A 23,019-nucleotide genomic window follows, 5' to 3' on the forward strand; every position below is an offset into this window, starting at 1 on the left:
TTAAACTCTCTTCTGTTCCTGCTTCTTTTAAAGATCCCCATTACCTCTCAAATGAAGCTCAGACTTCTTAGGCAAATCCCATTCATCACTTTCTCCAGTTCACACCAAATCTAACTTTTTTACTTTATTTCACATATCTCCTTGTAGAAGGCAGCTATGATCCAAGTGTCACATGTATAGACACTTGAGCCAAACCGCTGAAGTCCAATCCTGCTTCACCATTTTCTAACCATGTAAATAGCTGGGACAAATAACCTCTCTAAGCCACAGTTTCATCATTTGTAAACAAAGAAAACATTCCTAAATAATTCCTATGGACTGTTTAAAAGTTCTTGCCCATAATAAGCAATTTATTTCATTGTCCAATTAAATGAGACTACTGACCATTCCTAAAACACAAATTACCTTTCATACTTCTGTGCCCCTCTTTTCCAATCTTCTCAGCCTAGACTGAGGTGCTCACTGACCATCCTTCCAAATCCTACAGTTCTTTAAGCTCCACTGTAAGTGAAACCCCATGAAGTCTTTCATAATGAAAGTAACTGGAACATCGCTCTCCTTTGAACACCTATACTACTTTGTGTCATTCTTTTTTTTTTTTTTTTTGGATATATTCAAAGCCCATTGTTCTTTTATGTTATTAATTTTTAATTGATAATAGAGAAAGGGAGGGAGAAAAATACCGACGTGAGAGAGAAACATTGATCGGTTGCCTCCCATATGTGCCCCAACTAGGGATTGATCCCACAACATGGGTATGTGCCCTGACCAGAATCAAACCCACCACCTTTTGGTGTATGGGATGATGCTCCAACCAACTGAGCCACACTGGCCAGGGCTACTTTATGTCATTCTTGATACTCTTATGATATACTGCCAACTGTCTTAATCCCCCATAATACTGTAACCTTTGTGTTTTCAGGGCACCAAGTACTGTATGTGTGTATAGACTAAATGTGTTTGCTGAATGAACTGATTCAGTCTATTCACCTCACTGAGATAATGACAGCAATGTCATGCTTCAGAAATCACTTCAGTAGCTATACATTCCTTACTCAAGTAGGCATTTTAAATCCCTCTTTTGAAGAAGTAGACTAAATTAATTTATATTATCGAGGTGACAGAGGATAAGAATATTTGTTTCACAGATGAAATGGAAGCATACCACTGTAGTAATGTTGTCATCTTCCACAAATTAGACCCCAGAGGGACACAAGAGAATGGACGAGGGACTCTGGAGGGAACCTGCTCCAGTGGGGAGACAGATCACCCTCACATGTTATCTCTAACCAAACCCACTGAGCGCACCTGTTGTGAGGCTCCTTTGCCCTCCTAAAGGGTTAGGAGCAGGAACTATTATCAACTCTATCGTGAACAAGGGATATGTATATGGTTGCTTATGCCCGGCTGTGGGCACATCTAAGAACTGCAATAGTCACTGTGGGCTGGTGGGTCTCCAGCCAGTAGCTATGTTGGTGAGCATCCTCACAAAGAGGATTACAATTTCCAGTTGAGCTGAGGGTAGCTTTACCTCTCTGCCAGAAGAAAATGTGGTCCCTCATTTAACCTGAAGGGATACTACTTCAAGAGTTACTGTCTTTCTTCCTATTTCACACTTCTCCATCTTCTCCAATACCTCCCCACAATCCCACCTGTAAATTAGCATATAGGAAGGGTGAGGGGGGTTAAGAGATCAACCATAGGACTTGTATGTAGGCATGTAAGCATAACCAATGGACACAGACACTAGGGGGTTGAGGGCATGTGTTGGGGGGTGGGAGTGGCCGGGGAGAGGTCAATGGTGGGGGGAGACATATGTTTAAAAAAAGAAAGAAAAAGTAAATTAGCATATGAACTAGGTGTCATGTGTTAAATGAAACTGTACATGTTTGGCTAACCTAGTGAAAAAGATACTAAAAACATCATGGATTGAATTGAAAAAAAAAAACGTATATTATCTGATTTTAAAAAAACAACTGTTATAGAACTGTTCTAGCTGAAATTTCTAGACATAACAGACTTTGAGCTATTGATCCAGAAGAATGCTTTTAAATCCATAGTGTTAGTATGATTTCTCAGGTTGCTGATTCTGTTTGTGTTGTGATAAAACAGAAGTTGGCTAATTTTTCATGTGAAGGTTGGCACGTCATATGATCTCTGTCAAAACTATTCCATTGTGCCTTTGTAGCACAGAAGCAGCTGTAAACAATATATGAACAAATGAGTGTGGCAATGGTTCAATGAAAATTTATTTATGAACAGTGAAATTCAAACTTTAATTTTCACATCACAAAATATTATTCTTTTGATTTTTTTCATGATTGAAAAATTGTAAAACCATTCTTAGTTTTGCAGGCTGGTCAAAAATAGATGGCAGGCCAGATTTATCCCATGGGTGGTAGTTTGCTGACCCCTGTACTATTTAAATTTGGGACCCATAAATTAGTTGAATATGATATGTGTATTCTGTTGTATTGTATAGATGTCAATTATATTCAGTTCATTGTTTTTATTGATTTTCTGCCTGCTAACTCTGTCCATTTAGAGGGGTATTGACAGTGAATTTATCTATTTCTCCTTGCAGTTTTATTAGTTTTTGTCTCATGTCACTTGTCTCTCTGTTATTAGGTTCATACATGTTAAGTGTTGTTGTATGTTCTTGGAGAATTGACTGCTTTATCATTATGTAATGCCCTTCTTTATTTCTGATATCTTTCCTTGCTTTTGTTGGTTTGTTTTTAATCCTCACCTGAGTATGTTTTTCTATTGATTTTTAGAGCGTGGAAGAGAAAGGGAAAGACAGAGAAACATCAATGTGAAAAACATTGATTGATTGCCTCCTGCACTCACCCTGACCAGGGCCTGGGCCGGGGAGGAGCCTGCAAACAAGGTACATGCCCTTGACCGGCATCAAACCCAGGACCCTTCAGTCTGCAGACCAACGCTCTATCCTCTGAGCCAAACCAGCTAGGGCTCTTTCCTACTTTTGAAGTCTGTTCTATCTAAAGTTAATACAGCTACTCCTTTCTTCTTCTTCTTCTTCTTTTTTTTTTCTTCTAAATGCCAGGAAAAATCTCTTTATTTTCTTTGTTAGATACTGTGTTTACTGTGAAATGACATGAATTCCAAGACAGCCAATTAAGAAACCTAAAATACTCATGGTCTCATATACAAGTACATGTAGAGACATATATTTTCTGAAGCAAGAACTTCCTAGTAATTCACTTTTCTTCCAAACTGCCTGCCACATTTATGTCAGCCCAACTTAATGTCAACCAATACATCTACAATTAATTAGAAACAGGCTAACCTTAAACTCCTGAAGAAGGAAAACAAAAGACCATACAAGAAATCCACAGCTTGCATATAACACAATATTGAAATAGGGCATGATTTTGATCAATTGATGGAATGTTTAAAAAAATCTAACCTTAACAATGGAAACTTTTTTCTTCTAGTGAGTTTCCTATTTCCCTTTCTATAAAAATAATCAAAGCCCTTGGTTTTATATTGGAAAATTATAAAGATCACATCATTGTGAATGTTACTTACTAGTTTTCAACGTTTATAATCCTATATAAAAAAGAGCTAATATGCTAATTAGACTGAACAGCAAAACAAGCATCCAGACGACCTTATGGATGAAGATGGGGCTGCGAGGGCTAAGCCCCTTGCATGAATTTCATGCATTGGACCTCTAGTCTATAATAATAAAAGTGTAATATGCTAATTAGACTGGCTGTCCTTCTGGACGAAGCTGGGGCTGTGAGGGAAGCCTGGGTCCTGAGTGCCAGAGGGAAGCCCGGGTCCTAGGTGCCAGAGGAAAGTTGGTGCCGGCAACTGGGGGAAGGAAGGTCTACTCTTACATGAATCTCATGCATGGGGCCTCTAGTCCTATATGATAAAAGCCTAATATGCAAATTGACCAAACAGCGGAATGACTGGTTGCTATGACATGCACTGAACACCAGGGGGCAGACGCTCAATGGAGGAGCTGATCCCTGGTGGTCAGTGTGCTCCCACAAGGGGGAGCACCGCTCAGCCAGAAGCCAAGCTCATGGCTGGCGAGTGCAGCAGCGGTGGCGGGAGCCTCTCCCACCCCTGTGGCATCATTAAAGAGCAGTGAGCCAAGCATTGTGAATTTGGTTGACACTTCTATTATAGAGAAAGGGTGAATAGCAATATTAAAATATTTCTTCTAATTAATTTCCTTTCAATGTGCATGAATTCATGCACTGGGCCACTAGTCAAACCATAATCAAAGTGATTATAGTAAAGGTAGTGTATGTAAATGTTATAGACCTCAACATAATGGAAAGTTGACCCTACAAGCAAAGGACAGGTAAGACAGGTGGATAGTATAATCTTATGTTGAGGAGAGCTGCAATTGACAGATTGAGACACAGAGGTTTAACTACATTATTTAGAGTTTTAAAGGTAACTACCCAGAAGAACCAAAATGATAACACAATTTTACAAAAGTGATAAACAGATGGGAGGGGAAATGAAGTAGAAAGTAATAAAAGGTCCTAGATTCCTCATCTTTCATAACAGGGAGTCAGTGGTATTATCTAATGTTAAGAAATCGAGAAATTGTGGTATATGTATATTACAGCAACAGCAGTAACCAATAAAAGCACTATAATCAGCAACTATTAAAAGCAGTTGTCTACTGACATTTCACTTTGCATTTTATGCACTTCTGTTAGATTTTTCTTTTTCTATTTTGTTTTTTAAATGTGCATGTATTACTTTAGTCTTCATGTTTGAATTTCAGAACAAATAGAAACGTTTAGATCTAGGGTTAGCATTAGATATTTATAAAGTTTCTTTATCTCTTGATGACCAGATATTAAGATAAATCTAATACCTTGAGCCAGCATGTTTTTGATGCTGACATTACTAGCAAACATGAGAGTAAAAGCAAATCCCTTTGATGGAGAGTAGGAAAAAAGTTTCTACCTGTTGATCTAAAAACTAGTGATTTTTCAAATGACAGAGAACAAGAAGAACAATGCATGAGGCCCAGAATTATGCTTGTCAAGATGATTAGTACAGAAAAAAGGTCATTCCTGTCTAAGGGCCTCTTCCAAGGCTAAGTAGCTTAGTTTAAATGATAATTAATTCATGCATTAAGCTATGTACACTTAAAAAACTGTATAACTTGAAATAAAACCACCTAGCAGTGGTCGACAAACTCATTAGTCAACAGAGCCAAATATTAACAGTATAACGATTGAAATTTATTTTGAGAGCCAAATTTTTTAAACTTAAGCTTCTTCTAACGCCACTTCTTCAAAATAGACTTGCCCAGGCCGTGGTATTTTGTGGAAGAGCCACACTCAAGGGGCCAAAGAGCTGCATGTGGCTCGCAAGCCGCAGTTTGCCAACCACGGACCTAGAGAATGTCCACTGTGACGTGGATAACATACAAGTTAGTAATTAACTCTACTTTCACAATGTCCCCATCATAAATTCTGTTTAACTAAGGCTGTTTCCAGAATCGGGATGGAGCATGCATTCATGCAAACAGACACAGAACAGAAACATAACTTGCCCAAACTGCACAGCGTAAATGAGATGGTGACAAAACCCTCCAAGAAGGCTGGGATGGACCTACACCCTCACACAGCAGTGCCCCAGGCAGGAAGGGAGGTTGTGGAGTCAAACGGGGCCTCCCTCAGGGGACTGTCTCCATTGAAGTTGAAAATCCTTCTCAAAACTCAGCCAACTTCTCCCTACATCTCATTTGGCCAGAACTGGGTCTGATGCCCACCAGAATGGACACTGGGGAAGCCATAGATTAGTCATGGTGTCTACCCTGGGGCCTGCTCACTGCCACTTAAAAAAATGAGGAAATCTGGGATAGCGCAGAAGAAGATGGAATGGCTACTAGGTTGGAAAACAACAGTGTCAGTCACAACTGTGTTTAATATTTACCTAAATTTAACCAAAATGGGTTAAACTTTAGGAGGTTGGAAAGAGGAAGTATATATATTGGGAGAAAGGTATCCTCATCTTCCATAGTAGGGAACTAACTGTTAATATAAAAAAAACTGAGACATTACTCCTGCTTTCTTTTGATTAATGTTAGCCTGGTATACTTTTCTATCTCTTTCCCTTAATCTATACTAAATGGAGTTTCTTATTAACAACATATAGTTGAGTTTCTTTTAACCTAGTCTGACAATTTGTCTTCTAGTTGGTGCATTTAGACTATTGATGTTCAAAGTAATTATTAACCATTAAGGAAATTAAAGATAAATATCACTAATCTTCCCAAACTTTATAGATAATTTTAAAATAATTTTAATGTCACCTAAGCCGGTTTGGCTCAATGGATAGAGCATTGGCCTGCAGACTGAAAGGTCCCAGGTTTGATTCTGGTCAAGGGCACATGGCTGGATTGTGGGCTCGATACTCAGTAGGGGGTGTGAGGAGGCAGCCGATCAATGATTCCCTCTCATCATTGGTGTTTCTCTTTCTCCTTCTCTCCCTTCCTCTCTGAAATCAATAAAAATACATTTTAAAAATAATAATAATTTTAATTTCAGAATCTTTACTGGCAAAACAAAACTGATGCAAATATTACTATTGTATAAATTAAGTTGATCATATGAAGTTCTCAAAAATAACACTAATATAAATTTTCTAATATCACAAAGAAATATTGTGCTCTCAACTCAACATTTCAATGGTGTAACACTTAAAAGAATGTTACATAATTTAAGAATGCTACTTAATATAAGCTTTCAAACATTGAAAAGCATAGTGAAATATATTTTTGTGAGGGAGATTATTTTATGATAGTACATATGACAACTATAGTTTTTGATGGAAAAACACATTTGGAATTTTTTATTAAATTTATTGAGGTGACATGGTTAATAGAGTTCAAGACATGATCTGTATTTTGCATTGTGTGCCCACCACCCAAAGTCAACTACAATGAGATACCAACTCACACCTGTTAGAATGGCTATCTATCTATCTACATATATACTAGTAACCTGTTTGCACGAAGATTCGTGCAACAGACCTTCATTCACCTGGCTGCCTGCACCAGTTTTCTGCCGGCACCGGGGACCCAGGCCTTGGCTGTGGCCACGGCCTTCTGCCTTCTTTCAGGGTCGGGGCTTGGCCCGGGCGGTGGCCTTGGGCTCGGCCGAACACAGCATCCCTGCTAAGGATCGCAGGAGCCGACCCCCAGTGGTTGCCTGCGATCCGTGCAGGCTCCCCGCTGGTGCCCAAGGCCAGGAAAGCCTCCACCCGAGGCTTTCCCGGCCTTGGGCTCCGCCACACCCCAACGTCCCTGCAACAGTTTCCTGGTGGGCGTGGCTTGGTTGGTGGGCGTGGCTTGGTTGGTGGGCGTGGCTTGGGCGTAGCAAAGGTGCGGTCAATTTGCATATTTGTCTATTATAAGGTAAGATATTTAAGGCTAATATGCAAAGTGTCCCCTCTGAAGTTCAACCAGGAGACCAGGAGTTCTATCACTCGGTATGATGTGCACTGACCACCAGGGGGCAGTGCAAAACGAAGGAAGGCCCTGGCCAGCAGCTGGAAGGAAGGCCCTGATTGGCCCTGCTCGCCGGCAAAGCCTAGGGACCCTATCTGTGCACGAATTTCATGCACCAGACCTCTAGTTATTAATATTTGGAATTTTTAAGAAAAATCTTATTTCAAAAATTCTTACTGAAATATCAAGAAAGTTATAGCAGAGAGGCAATTTGGGGAAGATGAAAGAGGTAATTCTAAAACAATCCAGGAAGCCATATTAAAGGAGAAATGAGTCTGGCCGGCATGTCTCAGTGGTTGAGCATCAACTTATGAACCAAGAGGTCATGGTTCGATTCCTGATCAGAACACATGCCAGGGTTGCGCGTTCAATCTCCACTGTGGGGCATGCAGGAAGCAGCCAATCAATCAATGATTCTCTCTCATCATTGATGTCTTTCTCTCTCTCTCTCCCTCTCTGAAATCAATAAAAATATATTTTTTTTTAAGAGAGAAATGAGGGTTCATCTAAGGTAGTGGTTCTCAACCTTTCTAATGCCGCAACCCTTTAATATAGTTCCTCATGTTTTGGTGACCCCCAACCATAAAATTATTTTCGTTGCTACTTCATAACTGTAATTTTGCTACTGTTATGAATCGTAATGTAAATATCTGTGTTTTCCGATGGTCTTAGGCAACCCACAGGTTGAGAACTGCTGCTGCAGAGCCTAAGACCATCGGAAAACACAGATATTTACATTACGATTCATGACAGTAGCAAAATTACAGTTATTAAGTAGCAATGAAAATAATTTTATGGTTGGGGGTCACCACAACATGAGGAACTGTATTAAAGGGTCGCGGCATTAGAATCTCTCTATGTCTTTAACCTTTGGCATTTTGATTATGGGTGTTGCTGTGAGCCTCTTTGGGTTCATCTTGTTTGGGACTCTTTCCACTTCTTGGACTTGTAAATCTATTTCTTTCACCAGGTTAGGGAAGTTTTCTGTCATTTTTTTTCAAATAGGTTTTCAATTTTTTGCTCCCTCTCTTCTCCTTCCATCACCCTCATGATGTGAATGTTGGTACCCTTGAAGTTGTCCCAGAGGCTCCTTATACTATCTTCATATTTTATATTCTTTTTGCTGTTCTGATTGGGTGTTTTCTGCTTCCTCATATTCAAATCACTAATTTGATTCTTGCGTGGAGCCAAGCCTCCTGCTTGCTCTGCAGCTGCAGCCATTTTTGTTGGGATTTATTTATCTTCTATAATTGAAAGTTTGTAGCCTTGAGTGGAGGCCTGGGCCTGCCAGGGTGTGCGGAAAGCTTGGCTTCCTCCATTGCCGGGGAAACCCAAGCCTCCTGCTCACTTTGTGGCCACAGCCATCTTGGTTGGGTTAATTTGCATACTCACTCCTGATTGACTGGTAGGTGTGGCTTGTAGGTGTAGCAGAGTGACAGTTAATTTGCATATTGCTCTTTCATTAGATAGGATAGCCACAGTTTGGAAGCAGCCAAACAGTCAATCAGTAGATGAGTAGATAAAAAAAAAAGCTGTGGTATGCTTACACTATGGAATACTGCTCTGCCAGCCATAAAAAAAAAAAAAGAAGGAAATTTTATCCTTTGTGACAGCATTGATGGACCTGGAGAGCATCATGCTAAGTGAAATAAGCCTGTCAGAGAAAGACAAGTTCCATATGATTTCACTCATATGTGAAATCTAATAAACAAGATGAACAAGCAAAATAGAGACAAACTCATAGATAGAGAGCAGGCTGACAACTGTCGGGGCAAGGCTGGGTGGGGAGAGTGCAGAGATTAAGCAACAAAGAAAAACAGAAAAAAACTTATGGACACAAACAACAGTGTGATGATTGCTGGGGAAAGGGGTTGTGGGAGAGGTAGAGGGGGTTATAAGGAGGATAAATGGTGAAATTCTATAACACATCATCAGTGTATAGATGATGTGTTGTAGAGTTGTGTACCTGAATCCTGTATAGTTTTGTTAACCAGTGTCTTCCCAATAAATTCAATAAAGAGGAAAAATAAAATTAAAAATTAAAACACTTACCCTACAATTTTGCAGATTAAAACAACAAATGTATTATCTCACAGTTTCCATAGGTCTGAAATTTTGGTGTGATGTGGTTGGGTGGTTCTGGCTCAGGGTCTCTTATGAGGTTACCATCAAGCTGACAGCCAAGGCTGCAATCAGCTCAAGGCTTAACTGGGGCTGTAAGATCTGGTTTGGGCTTTTCCTCGTGGCTAGTGAGAGGCCAGATGGCTGTTGGACACACTTCAGTTCCTTGCTATATGGACCTCTCCATTGGGCTGCTTCCCCCAGAGTGAATGATCCAACACAGAAAGAGAACTCATCAAGGAAGCCACCATTTTTTTTGCAATCTAATCTCTAGATGTGACATACCATCACTTCTGCTATATGCTATTGGTCACACAGACCCCCCTGCTGCAGTGTGGGAGGGTGTGAATCCCAGGAGTGGCAGAGTTGTTGGGGGCCCCTGTGGAGGCTGCCTACCACAAGGTATATGAGATGTCCAAGGGGAAATGTCATATAGGCTGTTGGGTATATTCTACTGTAGCTCCCAGGAGAGATCTGGGCTACACATAATTATTTCAAAGTCATTCATCATGGTATATGAAGCTGCTGGAAATGTAGAAGAGAACCCAGGGAGAGAAACAGATGGAGGAAGGAAGAGGACCCTTGACCCAGTCTGGAAAAGCCCAACATTTAGAGATCAGTGGAGGAGCCAGCAAAGGAAGATGGCCAGTGGGGATGCAGGCATACCAGGACAATGTGTATTCTGGCATTGACTTAAATGAAGGCAGGGAATACCTTGAATATGGCTAAAGTGAAAAGAATTACTGGAAAAAAAAGCAATTTAATACACTTTAAAAGAGTATTTAAATTTTGACCCAGATAGAATCAAAGAACAAGAGATTGCATATACCAATAGAACTAAAGTCTTAAAAAGTCTATGCTTGTGTATTTACTGCCCCCTTGGCCTGAGGCTTGGCCGTAAGCTTCCTGGGATTGTAGTAGTGTGTAGAAAATCCCTATGTAAGGCTTTTAAAGGTTGCTCTTGGAAATTAAGCTTGAAGACAAGATAATAAACTGTATTGTATGGGAGGAGCTACTGACTTTGGAAAATATCCATCCTTGTTTCCATATGCTTTAAGTGCTATATGAGGAGTCTTTTTCTTCAATTGTCTTAAACATACCAAAAACCATATAGTAACAATACTGGAAATTCCTGATTAAGCTGTGCTCAGTGGTTCTATGAACTTCACTGTTAATAAGAGGACCTGAGATGGCTGTTGAATATGTTTTTCATATATCAGATGTGGCCTCCTTCCTCCGTTTTCTTTAGCTGCTCTTTGCAGTGGTCACCAACCTTTCAGACCTCACAGACCACCAGTGGTCCGCGGACCACCAGTTGGCAAGTGCAGCTTAAAGTATATTTTCAATCGTCCAGGTTTTTATAAAGAATTTCATTTTAAAAAATGAAGAAGAAGAAGAAGAAGAAGAAGAAGAAGAAGAAGAAGAAGAAGAAGAAGAAGAAGACGACGGAAGAGGAGGAGGAGGAGGAGGAGGAGGAGGAGGAGGAGGAGGAAGGAAAAAGGAAGAAGAAGGAAGAGGAAGGAAGAAGAGGAGGAGGAGGGGAAGGGAAGAAGAAGAAGGAGGAGGAGGAGGAGGAGGAGGGGAAGGGAAGGAGGAGGAAGAAGGAAGAAGGAAGAAAAAGAAGGAAGAAGAGGAGGAGGAGGGGAAGGGAAGGGAAGAAGAAGGAGGAGGAGGAGGAGGAGGAGGGGAAGGGAAGGAGGAGGAGGAAGGAAGAAGGAAGAAAAAGAAGGAAGAAGAGGAGGAGGAGGGGAAGGGAAGGAGGAGGAGGAGGAAGAGGAGGAGGAAGAGGAGGAGGAGGAGAGAGAGGAGGAGGAGAAGAAGAAGGAGACGGAGACGAAGACGAAGACGAAGACGAAGACGAAGACGAAGAAGAAGAAGAAGAAGAAGAAGAAGAAGAAGAAGAAGAAGAAGAAACCTGTTCTCATCTGGCCACCAGGCCCAAACTGGCTTTGTGGTTCTGACTACCTGCTTCATGAAAACAATATCTGCATGTACAAATACCTCTGCCTGCACAACATGAGTCATGAGGGTTAACTATTTCTCTGTCCCCACCCAATTAGGCATGGCCATGTAACTTGCTTTGGTCAATGAAATATATGTGGAGTGACATGTGTTCCTTGCAGGTGGAAGCTTTAAAAGCCAGTAAGAGATTTGTCACATATTCTTTCCCTCTTCCAGAATGACAAAATTTCTAGATCACGGCTATTCTGTCAGCTTGGGTCATGGGATGAAGACAATGAGCAGAACGCCCCCGTCACTCTGTGTTAGACACAGTGTGAACTAGAAATAAGCATTTGTTATGTTTAAACCCTGTGATTTTGGGATTTGCTTGCTAGCCTATCCTGACTAATATACTCAGGTAAGATCTGAGACACATGCCTGTAAGGATTACAGGTCTCCAGTTTATCAGACACCTTGGGAGCCTAAGAGGGAGCCTGATTTAATCAGGTGAAAAACCTTAAAAGAAGACTGAGCCCTCCATGAAGGGGTAGATTCTCCTTCCTTGCTGGCCTCATGAAGTAGGCAGCCATATTGAGTAAGCTCACATGGACATGAACTTTAAATGAACTTGCTACAGACTGAATGCTTCTGTCCACTTCCCTCCCTCCAATTCATATGTTAAAGCCTAATGCCCGATATGATAGTATTCAGAAGTGGTGCTTTTAGGAAATAATTAGGTCATCAGGATGGACCTGTCATAAATGGGATTAGAGCCCTTATAAAACAGGCTTAAGAGAAATCCCTTAACTCTCTGCCATGTACCACAAGATCCGGTCTCCAAGAACAAGGAAGTGGGCCCTCACCAGTCACTGAATCTTGATCTTGGACTTCCCAGCCTCCAGAATTGTGAAAAATAAAGTTCTGTTGTTTATCATTCTATAGTACTTTGTTGTAGCAGTCCAAATTGTACTAAGTAAGCTCTTAGGAACTGTAGACAACCACTGTGACCCAAGGACAGCCTTCAACTGAGAGGTAGCAACTAGCTGGGAAAATACATAGACAGTCGTAAGAAAATAAATTCTGCGAAGAAACTAAATGAGCTTCAAAGCAGTCTTCCAGTTAAGCCTCCAAATGACAATGCAGCCCAGCGGACACCCTGACTGCAGCCTTGTGAGACCCAGAGCAAAGGACACAGGTGAGCATGCCCAGACTCCTGCCCTACGAAAATGTGAAATAATGTGTGTGGTTTTAAAGTGCAAAGTTGGTCGTGATCTGTTATAGGGAAAATTATAACTGATACACTAATAAAGGATTTCTACTTTAACTGCCCCCCCGCCCCCGCACTATCTACATAATTATAGATATTGTTTCTTTGGAATTTCAAAACAATGTGAGTACCCATTATCCCACTTTTATCCAACACCACTTTGTAGTATCAAAGGAAAAGAATGTAAAACTCTAAATATTGGAAAGAAAACTCACAATTTATAAATTGTATGTCTGTCCATGTGGAAAATCCAAAAAAATCTGCAGATAAATTATTTGAGTAAGAAAAAATGAGAGTTTAGCAAGATACTAAATCCAAGCTCAAAATGCAACATAGCAATTTTATTTCTACAAGCTAACAACAAAAAGGAAATTGATTTTTTAAATAACCATTATTATAGGATCAAAAGTATCAAATAAGTGAGAATAAATCTAAAAAAATATATGCAAGACCTCTATGGGAAATATTTTAAACATTGAGAATTAATGAGATCAACTATTAAGTAGTTTGAAAAATTCAATATGAACTTTTTCTCCACAATTTATTTATAAATTCAATGCAATTCCATCAAAATCCTTGCTGTGTATTGGTAGAGCTTGACTAGTTGATTATAAAAGATATATTGAGCCCTTTTCCTGCTTTCTTTTTTCTTTTTCCAAACATTTCGATTCAAAGGCCTGGCGACAAAATCAGGGAGGTGTTGTGCCCAGAGTGAGATGTTGGAGCCTATTTGGAATGAGCAAGGTGTAAGTCTGGGAGGGCCACGCTGCACAGTGTTGGAGCTCAAGCCAGAGCATCCCTGAAAGGTGAACGACATAGGATGAGAGATCAACGACTGAACAAGGTCAGGAGGCATGCATACTGGGGCAGGACAGCCCAGCTTGGGTTTCCAGAGCCTGATGGGGTAAATCATCTGCACAAGAGGTGGCCTGGCAGCACTCTGAGGAAGGATGGGGTGAAGAGAGCATACACTTTGGAGTGTTACAATTCAAGTGGGAGTGAGGAGGATATGCCTGTATGTGGCAGGGACAACAGAGACTGGGTACAAACAAGAAGATTAAACAAATAATCGAAGATACTGATGATGGGAGACAGCTTACTGTCAGGAAAGGAAGTTAAAATTGAAAGGGAAAAACTAGAATGAAACACGTGGGATTGGATTGGAATGGAAATATTGGTAAGAATTCCTGCTTTTCAATATATTTTGATTCAGAACTGCAGATTCATGTATGCATGTATGTATGTGTATTTATGTATACACATATGATCACTACTGCTCACTAAGGGAGCCTATGAACAATGACAACCCCAATAGCGATATGCACACTTACCACAATTAGTGCCGAGATCTGGTTTCTAAACATCACTGGCCCCTGAGAGGAATCAGGGCTTTTATGAAAAATGGCTGATTCTAGGGCTGGGGCAGAAAAACTACAGGATGAGCTTGAAACATCTTATTGTCCAGAGAGTAAGGAAGTGCTCAAAGAATAATGGGGACAGATCGAAAAGACATGAAGTCAGCTTGAAATGGCTACCACTGGCCAAATTGTGGGGAAATTAGCACCAAAATAATAAGATTTTCCTTCTCCCTCATTTGTTCGTTTGTTTGGTTTGGCTTTATGTATTTATCAATGTAGAAGGAATGACAGATTAAGAATATCATCATTTGGCAAACAACATAATAATGTATTTAAACAAGAGTCATCAATGGATGTTATATTGACTGGGAGAAATTCTGAGGAATAACCAAATATTTACGAGACTCAAATTACCTCCACACCAGATATGTGTGAAATACAAAAGGTAAATAGTACCTTTACTGTGGACAAACCTGGCAGATGCTTCTTAACCACATGATCAAAGTCAACACTGGAAGTAATGGAGCTGAGCACATCCCTGCAGATTTGCTGCACGGGAAGAACTCAGCATCGCCTGTGTGACATTCCTGCCCAAATGGCATAACCTGAAGCTACATGAGGAAACGTCATACAGTCCTAAGCGGAAAGTCTACAAATAACTGGCCTATACTCTTCAAACTGTAAACGTCATGAAAAGTAAAGGAAGCCTAAAGAATTGTGCCCGACTGAAGAAGACTAAAGAAACAGGACAATTGGACGCCCTTATCATTTTGAGTCTTCTTTTACTATAAAGGATATTCTTGAGATGATTGGAAAAATCTGAATAAGATCCAATATTAAATACTAATACTGAACCAATTTTAATTCCCTGATTTTGAGAATTATACTACAGTTCCTTTTTCTTAGGAATTACACACTAAAGTCTTTAGGAGTAAAGAGGCACCATGTCTACAACTTACAAATGCTTCATATATTATACATATTACATATGATACATTATGTGTTATAGTTGATAAGTCTAATGGCACCATAACAATGGTAATATATCCAAACTTTGACAGTAGCCATAGCAGCAGATATAAAAATGATGTCTGTCTAAATCTTTAGGACCAAATATAGAGATAAAATTGAAAAATTCACAAAAGCTATCAATTATATAGCTAGAGTATGAATGACAACTTGGTTGTTTGGGTGTTGTTCAAAGAGCTGGCATTTCGATAGTTTGAGTTTGTAAAACTAAACAGTGCTGGCTTTAACCTACAAAATCTGCTTAAAAGTTAATTAGATGCCAAGAAACAGAGTTTAAAATACTATATAAATTTTCATCACACAAATGTGATCCAAAAATATTTTTCTTTAATAAAGATTTCACATGTCATGTGTTTAATAGAAAATAATAAAAATGTTTTGTAAATAGTCCAGTAAATACATTTTTACTATTTATGTTTCAGATCATATAATTTTTCTTCAAAATCTGTACATATTCTCGTGACGTTTTCAAAAGTAAGTCTTCATATGAATTTGACTGATCAACTGATCCTACAGGATAGGATTCAGATTCAAATTCAGCAGCATCTGGAAAAAAAAGAAAGAATTACATTCTTTACCTAAACTATAGCTAAATAAAAGTGTTAAGGAGAATAAAACATCTATATATGACTACAGTACATAACACAAGATTACTATGAAATATAATTTGCCCATGGTTGCACACTGAATTGGTTGACATTGTGGCTATCAAAGCTTCTAGTTTTCTTGTCTTTCATTCATTTATTCAACACTATGCACTAAGGTAATATGACAAGCGCTGGAGTTACAAGACAAAGATGACAGAGTCAAACTGAAAAGACAGATAAGTAGGCAGTTTTCACTCAGAGTCATATGTACTGAAAAAAAAAAATACAAACAGGGCACCATTGGAGCACACAGAAGGGACATCCCAGTTTTGTGTCATTCTTGTCGGCTTTTTGGTAGAGGGATTTTTAAGTTCATACCTGAAGGACAAGGAAAAGGTATGCCAGAAAGAGAAATGCAGCAGATGCCAAGATTAGAGGTGAGGAAGAGCACTGTAGAATTATAAGTAGTCCAGTTTGCCGAGATGCTAGAGCAAAGGGCAGAGTAGGGTAAGGAGCATCTAGAAATGACTGAATTATATGGCAAGAACTAAATGGACTGTGGTATTTTTACTCCATGCAAAGGAATCTGGGGATTTTCCTGAGGGTAAAAGGTAAACCAATGACAAAGTCAATGACTGGAGATCTAAATGTCGCCCCTCGGGTGATAGCTATATGAACTGTAACTGCTTGACTAAGTATCACATCACTAGCAAAAACATGAGAAGTGGATGAAGCCCAGTTTTCTGACAGTTTCAGTGTGTAGGTTGACAGTTTCATAGGGATGGCAGAGGAAAGGAAGGGGACAGCCAGAAATGAAAAGAGGTACATGGACTTTTGAGATTTTTAAAAAGCTATGGAATGTGATGAATAAATGCAAAACAAGTATATTCTTCCTTATGAATATTTATGCTTTCACATTTTCATTATGTATAAGAAAATATTTAATGCAGTATATGTTACCCAAACATGGAAACAAATGCCACTTACTATTTACAGTTTATTTCAGAAATCAATGCTATCTAAATTTAATTAATAAATTTTGGCAACATACCTTCTTTTAATTCTCTAGTTAGAGTTTTTTCAAAGTCCTGCTGCATCTGAAATAAGTCAAATATTATTTGTTGTTTTTAAGTAAAACATGAGACATTATTATAGGAATGATAAACAGCCTATGAAAAGTATCCTTTAGAGACCAGACCTAACTTGGGGATTACATAAACAGAAAAATAATCACATAACTAAAGTAAAATAAATTCTTATTATAATTTTAGATCATGGAAAACAGGGATGTGTACTAGTAATGCTATTTATATTAATCTGATAAAAAGTATAATTAATATTGGTCTATTGAATAAACATGATCTCACTAGTACAAAGAAGCTTAAACATGTCAAGCCATATTTTACACATAATGCATAACTTTGAAATTCTTAGAAAAACTGCCCTTTATAAAAATTTAATCAGATACTTCCTGGCAAGATGGCAGTATAGGTAAATGTGGGACTCGAATCCTCCCACAACCACATCAAAACTACAACAAAACTACAGAACAACCATCATTCAGAACTGCCTGAAATCTATCTGAATGAAAGTTCTCCAACTAGGGATTCAAATACGAAGGCACATTGAGACTGGTAGGAGGGGAGGACAGTGGAAACAGGTTGGTCCCACACCCACATAAATCAGCAGAGGTATCTTGGCTGCCGAGGTCCGCTGAGGAGTGAGGGATCCCAGCCCCACACCAGGTACCCCAGCCCAGGGTTCAAATGCCAGGAAGAGAAGTCCCCATAACTTCTGGCTATAACAACCAGCAGGGATTGTGGCTGAGGGAGACTGAGGGCTGCTGGGAGTCCCAGGCAGTTCCTCTTAAAGGGATCATGCACAGAATTACTCTGGACTCACAGCCTCTGAGCTCTAGTGCTGTGGCAGCAGCTCCATATGAGGAGGAACTGAATTGTCTGGCATCAGGGCAAGAGCACAGCTTTCTGCCAGACAAAACTGCTGGCAGAGGCCATTGTTCCTATTCTAAGACCCACCCCACCCCCCACTGGCACAGAGAGGGCAGGCAGGCATTATATCTGAGGCTCCATCAACCAGGCTTGCACTGTTTGCGTGCCCTGGTGATCCCCCGAGACTCCACCAAAACCAACATGTGGCGCCACCCAAGCTGTTCCCAGTGGCTTTTCCATATGAATACCGTGTCTTGGCTCATGCTTCAGATTTTCCTAAAATCTTTCAAACAAGCAGCATCTAGCCTCAGTGTGCCATGTACCTCTTTGTTAAGTGGCCCCAGACACAGTACTAGCAGCAGTCAGTATTAGTTCGCAGCTTGGGCGCCTCCAAACCCAGCTATCTTCAGATTGCTTTGTAACTCATGCTGTGCTGTCCCAGGTAGAACATGGGTGACAGCTAACCTTGGCCAGCACCTCCCAGAAGGCCCCAGAACCAGCAAAACCAGTGGACAGCTTCAGACCATATCGAAGCACCACCCAACCACCTCCACAAATGAAACGCTCAAGAGGCGGGACTCAGCTGGCACCAGAGCCCCGAGGAAGTTAGAGCTGCCCAGTAGGGTGGGCCCCTACACAGCTAATCCTTTGTGGTGGTTGGTGGTCACAGCCATTCCATGCAGCTGATAGGCCAGGGGGTAAATCGCTCCCACTTACAGCAATCAAAGGCCAACTATAACAGGAGGGTATACAGTATATAGCCCACAAAAGGAAGGGGGGTGTGCACCTGGAGTGCCCAGCCTGTGTGATTGAGGAGGCTATGCAGTTGGACCCTACAGAACAGCCACTAGATTAGGCCACTCTACCAAGCTTGGGAGATGTAGCAGCTCTATCTAGTACATAGACACAAACCAAAGGAGGCCACCAAAGTGAGGAGAAAAAAATCACAAATGAAAGAATAGAATAAAACTCCAGAAAAAGAACTAAACAAAATGGAGATGAGCTATCTACTAGATGCAGAGTTAAAAACACAGGTTATAAGGTTGCTCAGTGACCTTAGGAAGAACATCAACAGCATAATAAAATACATGGAAACCATAAAAAAAACCCCACAAAGAATGCACTAACTGAAATGAAGAATAATTTACAGGGAAATGAACAGTAGAGTAGATGAAGCCAAGAATAAATCAGAAAGTTGATATACAAGGAAGCAAAAAACATCCAATCAGAACAGAAAAGAAATTTTTAAAAATGAGGATAGTGTAAGGAGCCTCTGGGACAACTTCAAGCCTACCAACATTCACATCATGGGGGTGCTGGAAAGAGAAGAGACAGAACAAGAAATTGAAACCTATTTGAAAAAGTAATGATAAAAAAACTCTAACCTGGTGAAGGAAATAAACATACAAATCCAGGAAGAGCAGAGACGCCCAAAACAGATGAACCCAAAGAGGCCCATAGCAAGATACATCATAATTGAAATGCAAAAGTTTAAAGGCAAATACAGAATCTTAACAGCAGCATGAGAAAAGCAGTAGTACCTACAAGGGAGAGCTCCCAGAAGACTATCAGCTAATTTCTCAACAGAAAGTTTGCAGGTCAGAAGGGATTGACACGAAAATATTCAAAGTGATAAAAAGCAAAGACCCATGAAATGTTAAAGGGTCTCTTTTAAGAGAAGGAAAAAATATGAACAAATAAATGGCAATAAATACGTATCTATCAACAATTGAATCTAGAAAACAAAGTAAGTGAACAAGCAGAACAGGATCACATTCATAGATACAGAGAACATTTTGACGGTTGCCAGATGGGAGGAGTTTGGGGGATGAATGAAATAGGAAAAAGGATTAAGAAGTATATATTGGTTATTACAGAAGAGTAATAGGGATGTATAGTATAGCATAGGGAATATAGTAAATAATATTCTAATAACTATGTATGGTGTCAGATGTGTATGAGATTTATCAAGATGATCTAAGTTATATAATGTCTAAGCACTGGGGTGTAAACCTGAAACTAATATAATATTGTATGTCGACTGTAATTAAAAAATAAAAAATTATTTAAATTTTTAAAAAGTAAAAATAAAAATTTAAAAGTTTAATCAGTTTTTTAATATTTTAATGGATTTTGCCTTAAAATGAGCTTTCTATTCTTACACTTTTAAAATTAAAATTTTAAGGTATATTCTATGCTACTGATTTTTCAATCTAAAATGATGAAAGTGGCACTGTCAAGGTCATGTGAAAATTCTAGTGGCAAAAAACCCCCACATAAAGCTATTTTGTGGTCTATATTATGACTGAAACATTGTTTTATTCATATGGACACAAAATATTTCAGAAAATCTTTAATTTTAGTAACAAAGAAACCAATACAAGATCCAAGATGGTGGTAGAGTAGAAGGAAGCTACACTCACCTCCTCTCCGGACAAAATTGGAATTACCGCTAAATTATAGAACAATCATCCTGAATAACAAACTGAAAAGAAGCTGAAGAGAAGTTTTATAACCAAGTATTTACAAAAGAAACCACACTGAGACTTCCACTCACCATGGCCTCCTGCAGAGGGAGGGTAGAGCAGACTAGAGTCATGTGATGAAGTCTGGGAATTATTCTGTGAAAGGAGCTAAAGGGACAGCCACTAGGATCCCCGTGCTGAGTCATTTTCCCATACCACGGATGTCATCTTTCATGTGGCATCAGCCTGGAGGAAAGCAATGATCCCATCCTCTGGACTCCCTCTCGTCCTAGCCCTTGGAGTTTACACCGAGAGGCTCTTTCAGTGAGTGAGCATAACAGGCGGCCTGCAGGCAGAGGCAGGCCAAGGTAGATCTTGGGGTGCCTTGGGACTTTTTCTGACATGCACCTGGGACAGATGCTGATAAAAGCTGACCATGGTGAGTAGCTTTGTCATTCCCTCATACACACAGGCCCACAGAGGCAGCCAGAAACTATACATCATTTGTAGTTGCAAACAGGTTGTTGAGGGACAGTAACAGGCAGCTTCTTACATTAGCATGTGCCAAAGTCCCTCCGAAGAGGCCCAAAACAAACACACCCAGTGGCTAGCTTCAGACAAAATCAGAGAAGGATCCAATAAGTTTCACAAGCAGCATATCCAAAGGGAGATCTTGGCAGGCACTAAACCCTGCTGAGGCAAATTCTGCTTCTTATAGTCAGCACCTGCACAGCAGCTCACAAACCTTGGTTGGGGTTGAGCCTCACAGTTAGCTAGCCTGAGTTTATCCCATGCACAAACAGGCCAATAGCAACCAAGACTCAATTATAATAGGAGGGCCCACATAGCATACACAAGGGACATTCCTGTAACAACCAGTTCAGGTGATCAAGGAGACTGCACCACTGGAATCCACAGGACACCTACTACATAAGACTGGGAGTCATGGAAGATCTATCTAACACAGTGATGGCGAACCTATGACACGCGTGTCAGCACTGACACGCGTAGCCATTTCTGATGACATGCGGCCGCTGAGGTGGCCACATGCCGAGGATGAAACATTTGCTGCTCCTGAGGATGAAACATTTGCGACTAGAGTCTTGGAGTTAGCTCCAAGACTCTAGTCGCAAATGTTTCATCCTCGCCTATTAGACACTCTGTGCCGGAGGTCTGTAGGCCAAAACAACAGAAGTCCGGCACAGAGCGTCTAGTTCTGGGATTTCCGGTTAAGCCGGGAGCCGGGATCTTTGCCCTCACTTCCGCCGGCAGAGCAGGGAGCAGCGGAACGCAGCAGGGGACACATCTCTGGGGGCCCTGCCATTACCAGTAACCAAATAACAGTTAACCACAGCAACCATTATCTACTGTTCTGGGGTGTCATGGATTTCTAATCCATCATTACTGAGATAAGTGAGGGGGAGGCTGGGAGAGGCGAGGGTTTGTGGCATGCTATGGGTACCATTTCCCGCCATTAGAAATAGCGGCAGCCATTTTAATTCACGTAAGGAACACCATCTTGCTCCATAGTGCAGACTCCATTTCACTATTACTGTTGTGCATCCTTATTAACCCCTATTTCTGCTTATTAACCCTGCCCTTTCCTAAAAGACAGTTATATGCACCATTTTGTGGTTAGTTAGGCTAGCTAACCCCTAATTGCCTGCAGGCCTAACAAGCTATCTATAATTCTATCTTCTGTCACTGCCCCCCTGATGGAGAACCCAAAATATTAAAAACTAAGGTTAAGTAAAGGAAGTGGTAGTAGCAGTGGCCGACCCTTTCAAGAGACATGGACCGAGATGTATGGCTTTATAGAAAAAAATGGCAGATCATTTTGCGTTCTATGTACTGAAACGGTAGTAAGCAGAACGTGGAATATAAATAGACAGTTTGAAACAAATCATTCCCAGCTCTTGGAAAATAGTGAGGATGAAAGGAAGGAATACATTTCCAGGCAGCTACACCTTTATAAGAGCCAATCTAATTCCATCCTTAAATTTATGAAAGGCTCTACAAATTTAACATCTGCAAGTTTGAGCATTGCTCACTCTATAGCTCAGCATGGAAAAGCGCTCAGTGAGGGAGAATTTATTAAAGAAACTCTCCTAAGATGTGCACCAGTTCTATTTCACGATATGCAGAATAAAGATGCAATTATTAAGAGAATATCTGAGTTACCACTCAGTAGAAATATCATAAAAGACCGAATAATGAGACTGAACACAAACGTATAACATCAATTAAAGAGAGACATAAGAAAGTGTAAATATTTTTCGATCTCTCTTGATGAAACTACTGATGTCACATCACATGCTCTGTTGGCTGTTATTGGTCGATATTCTGATGGTCTCACAATAAGAGAAGAGTTGATAAAGTTAGTATCAGTGTCAACAAGTAAATCAGGAAGCGAAATATGCAAGGTTGTTATACAAACATTTCGTGACCTAAGCATTGATATCTCTAAAGTTGTGTCAGTGACGACAGATGGGGCACCAAATATGGTGGGGGAAAAGGTCGGATTTGTCAAATTGTTTACAGAAGCTATTGGACATCCGATTGTGCCTTTTCATTGTATTATCCATCAGGAGGCTTTATGTGCCAAGGCAGGATTCACCGACTTAAACGACTTAATGTCAGTTGTTACAAAAATAGTTAATTTAATAGCTGCTCGCCCCCTTCACAAGCGAGAATTTTCAGCACTTTTACTGGAGGTTGATTCCACCTACAGTGGACTGCTGATGTACAATAATGTAAGATGGCTGAGCCGAGGCAAAGTTCTTGAG

General features: G+C 40.2%; 1 protein-coding gene across 1 annotated transcript in view; it reads right to left on the bottom strand.

Moving 5' to 3' along the window:
- Positions 1-15,590: 15,590 nt before the first annotated feature.
- Positions 15,591-23,019, bottom strand: part of ANKRD26 (ankyrin repeat domain containing 26) — a 111,164-nt gene continuing 103,735 nt past the window's right edge. Inside the window, exons 32-33 of the mRNA XM_054716586.1 lie at positions 16,871-16,916; positions 15,591-15,778 (exon numbers count right to left, since the gene is read on the bottom strand). Coding sequence (XP_054572561.1) covers positions 15,651-15,778; positions 16,871-16,916 — 174 coding nt within the window. The 3' untranslated portion in view covers positions 15,591-15,650. The remainder of the gene's footprint in view (positions 15,779-16,870; positions 16,917-23,019) is intronic.

Source organism: Eptesicus fuscus, chromosome 5 (genome assembly GCF_027574615.1).
Source record: "Eptesicus fuscus isolate TK198812 chromosome 5, DD_ASM_mEF_20220401, whole genome shotgun sequence".
Classification (NCBI taxonomy): domain Eukaryota; kingdom Metazoa; phylum Chordata; class Mammalia; order Chiroptera; family Vespertilionidae; genus Eptesicus; species Eptesicus fuscus.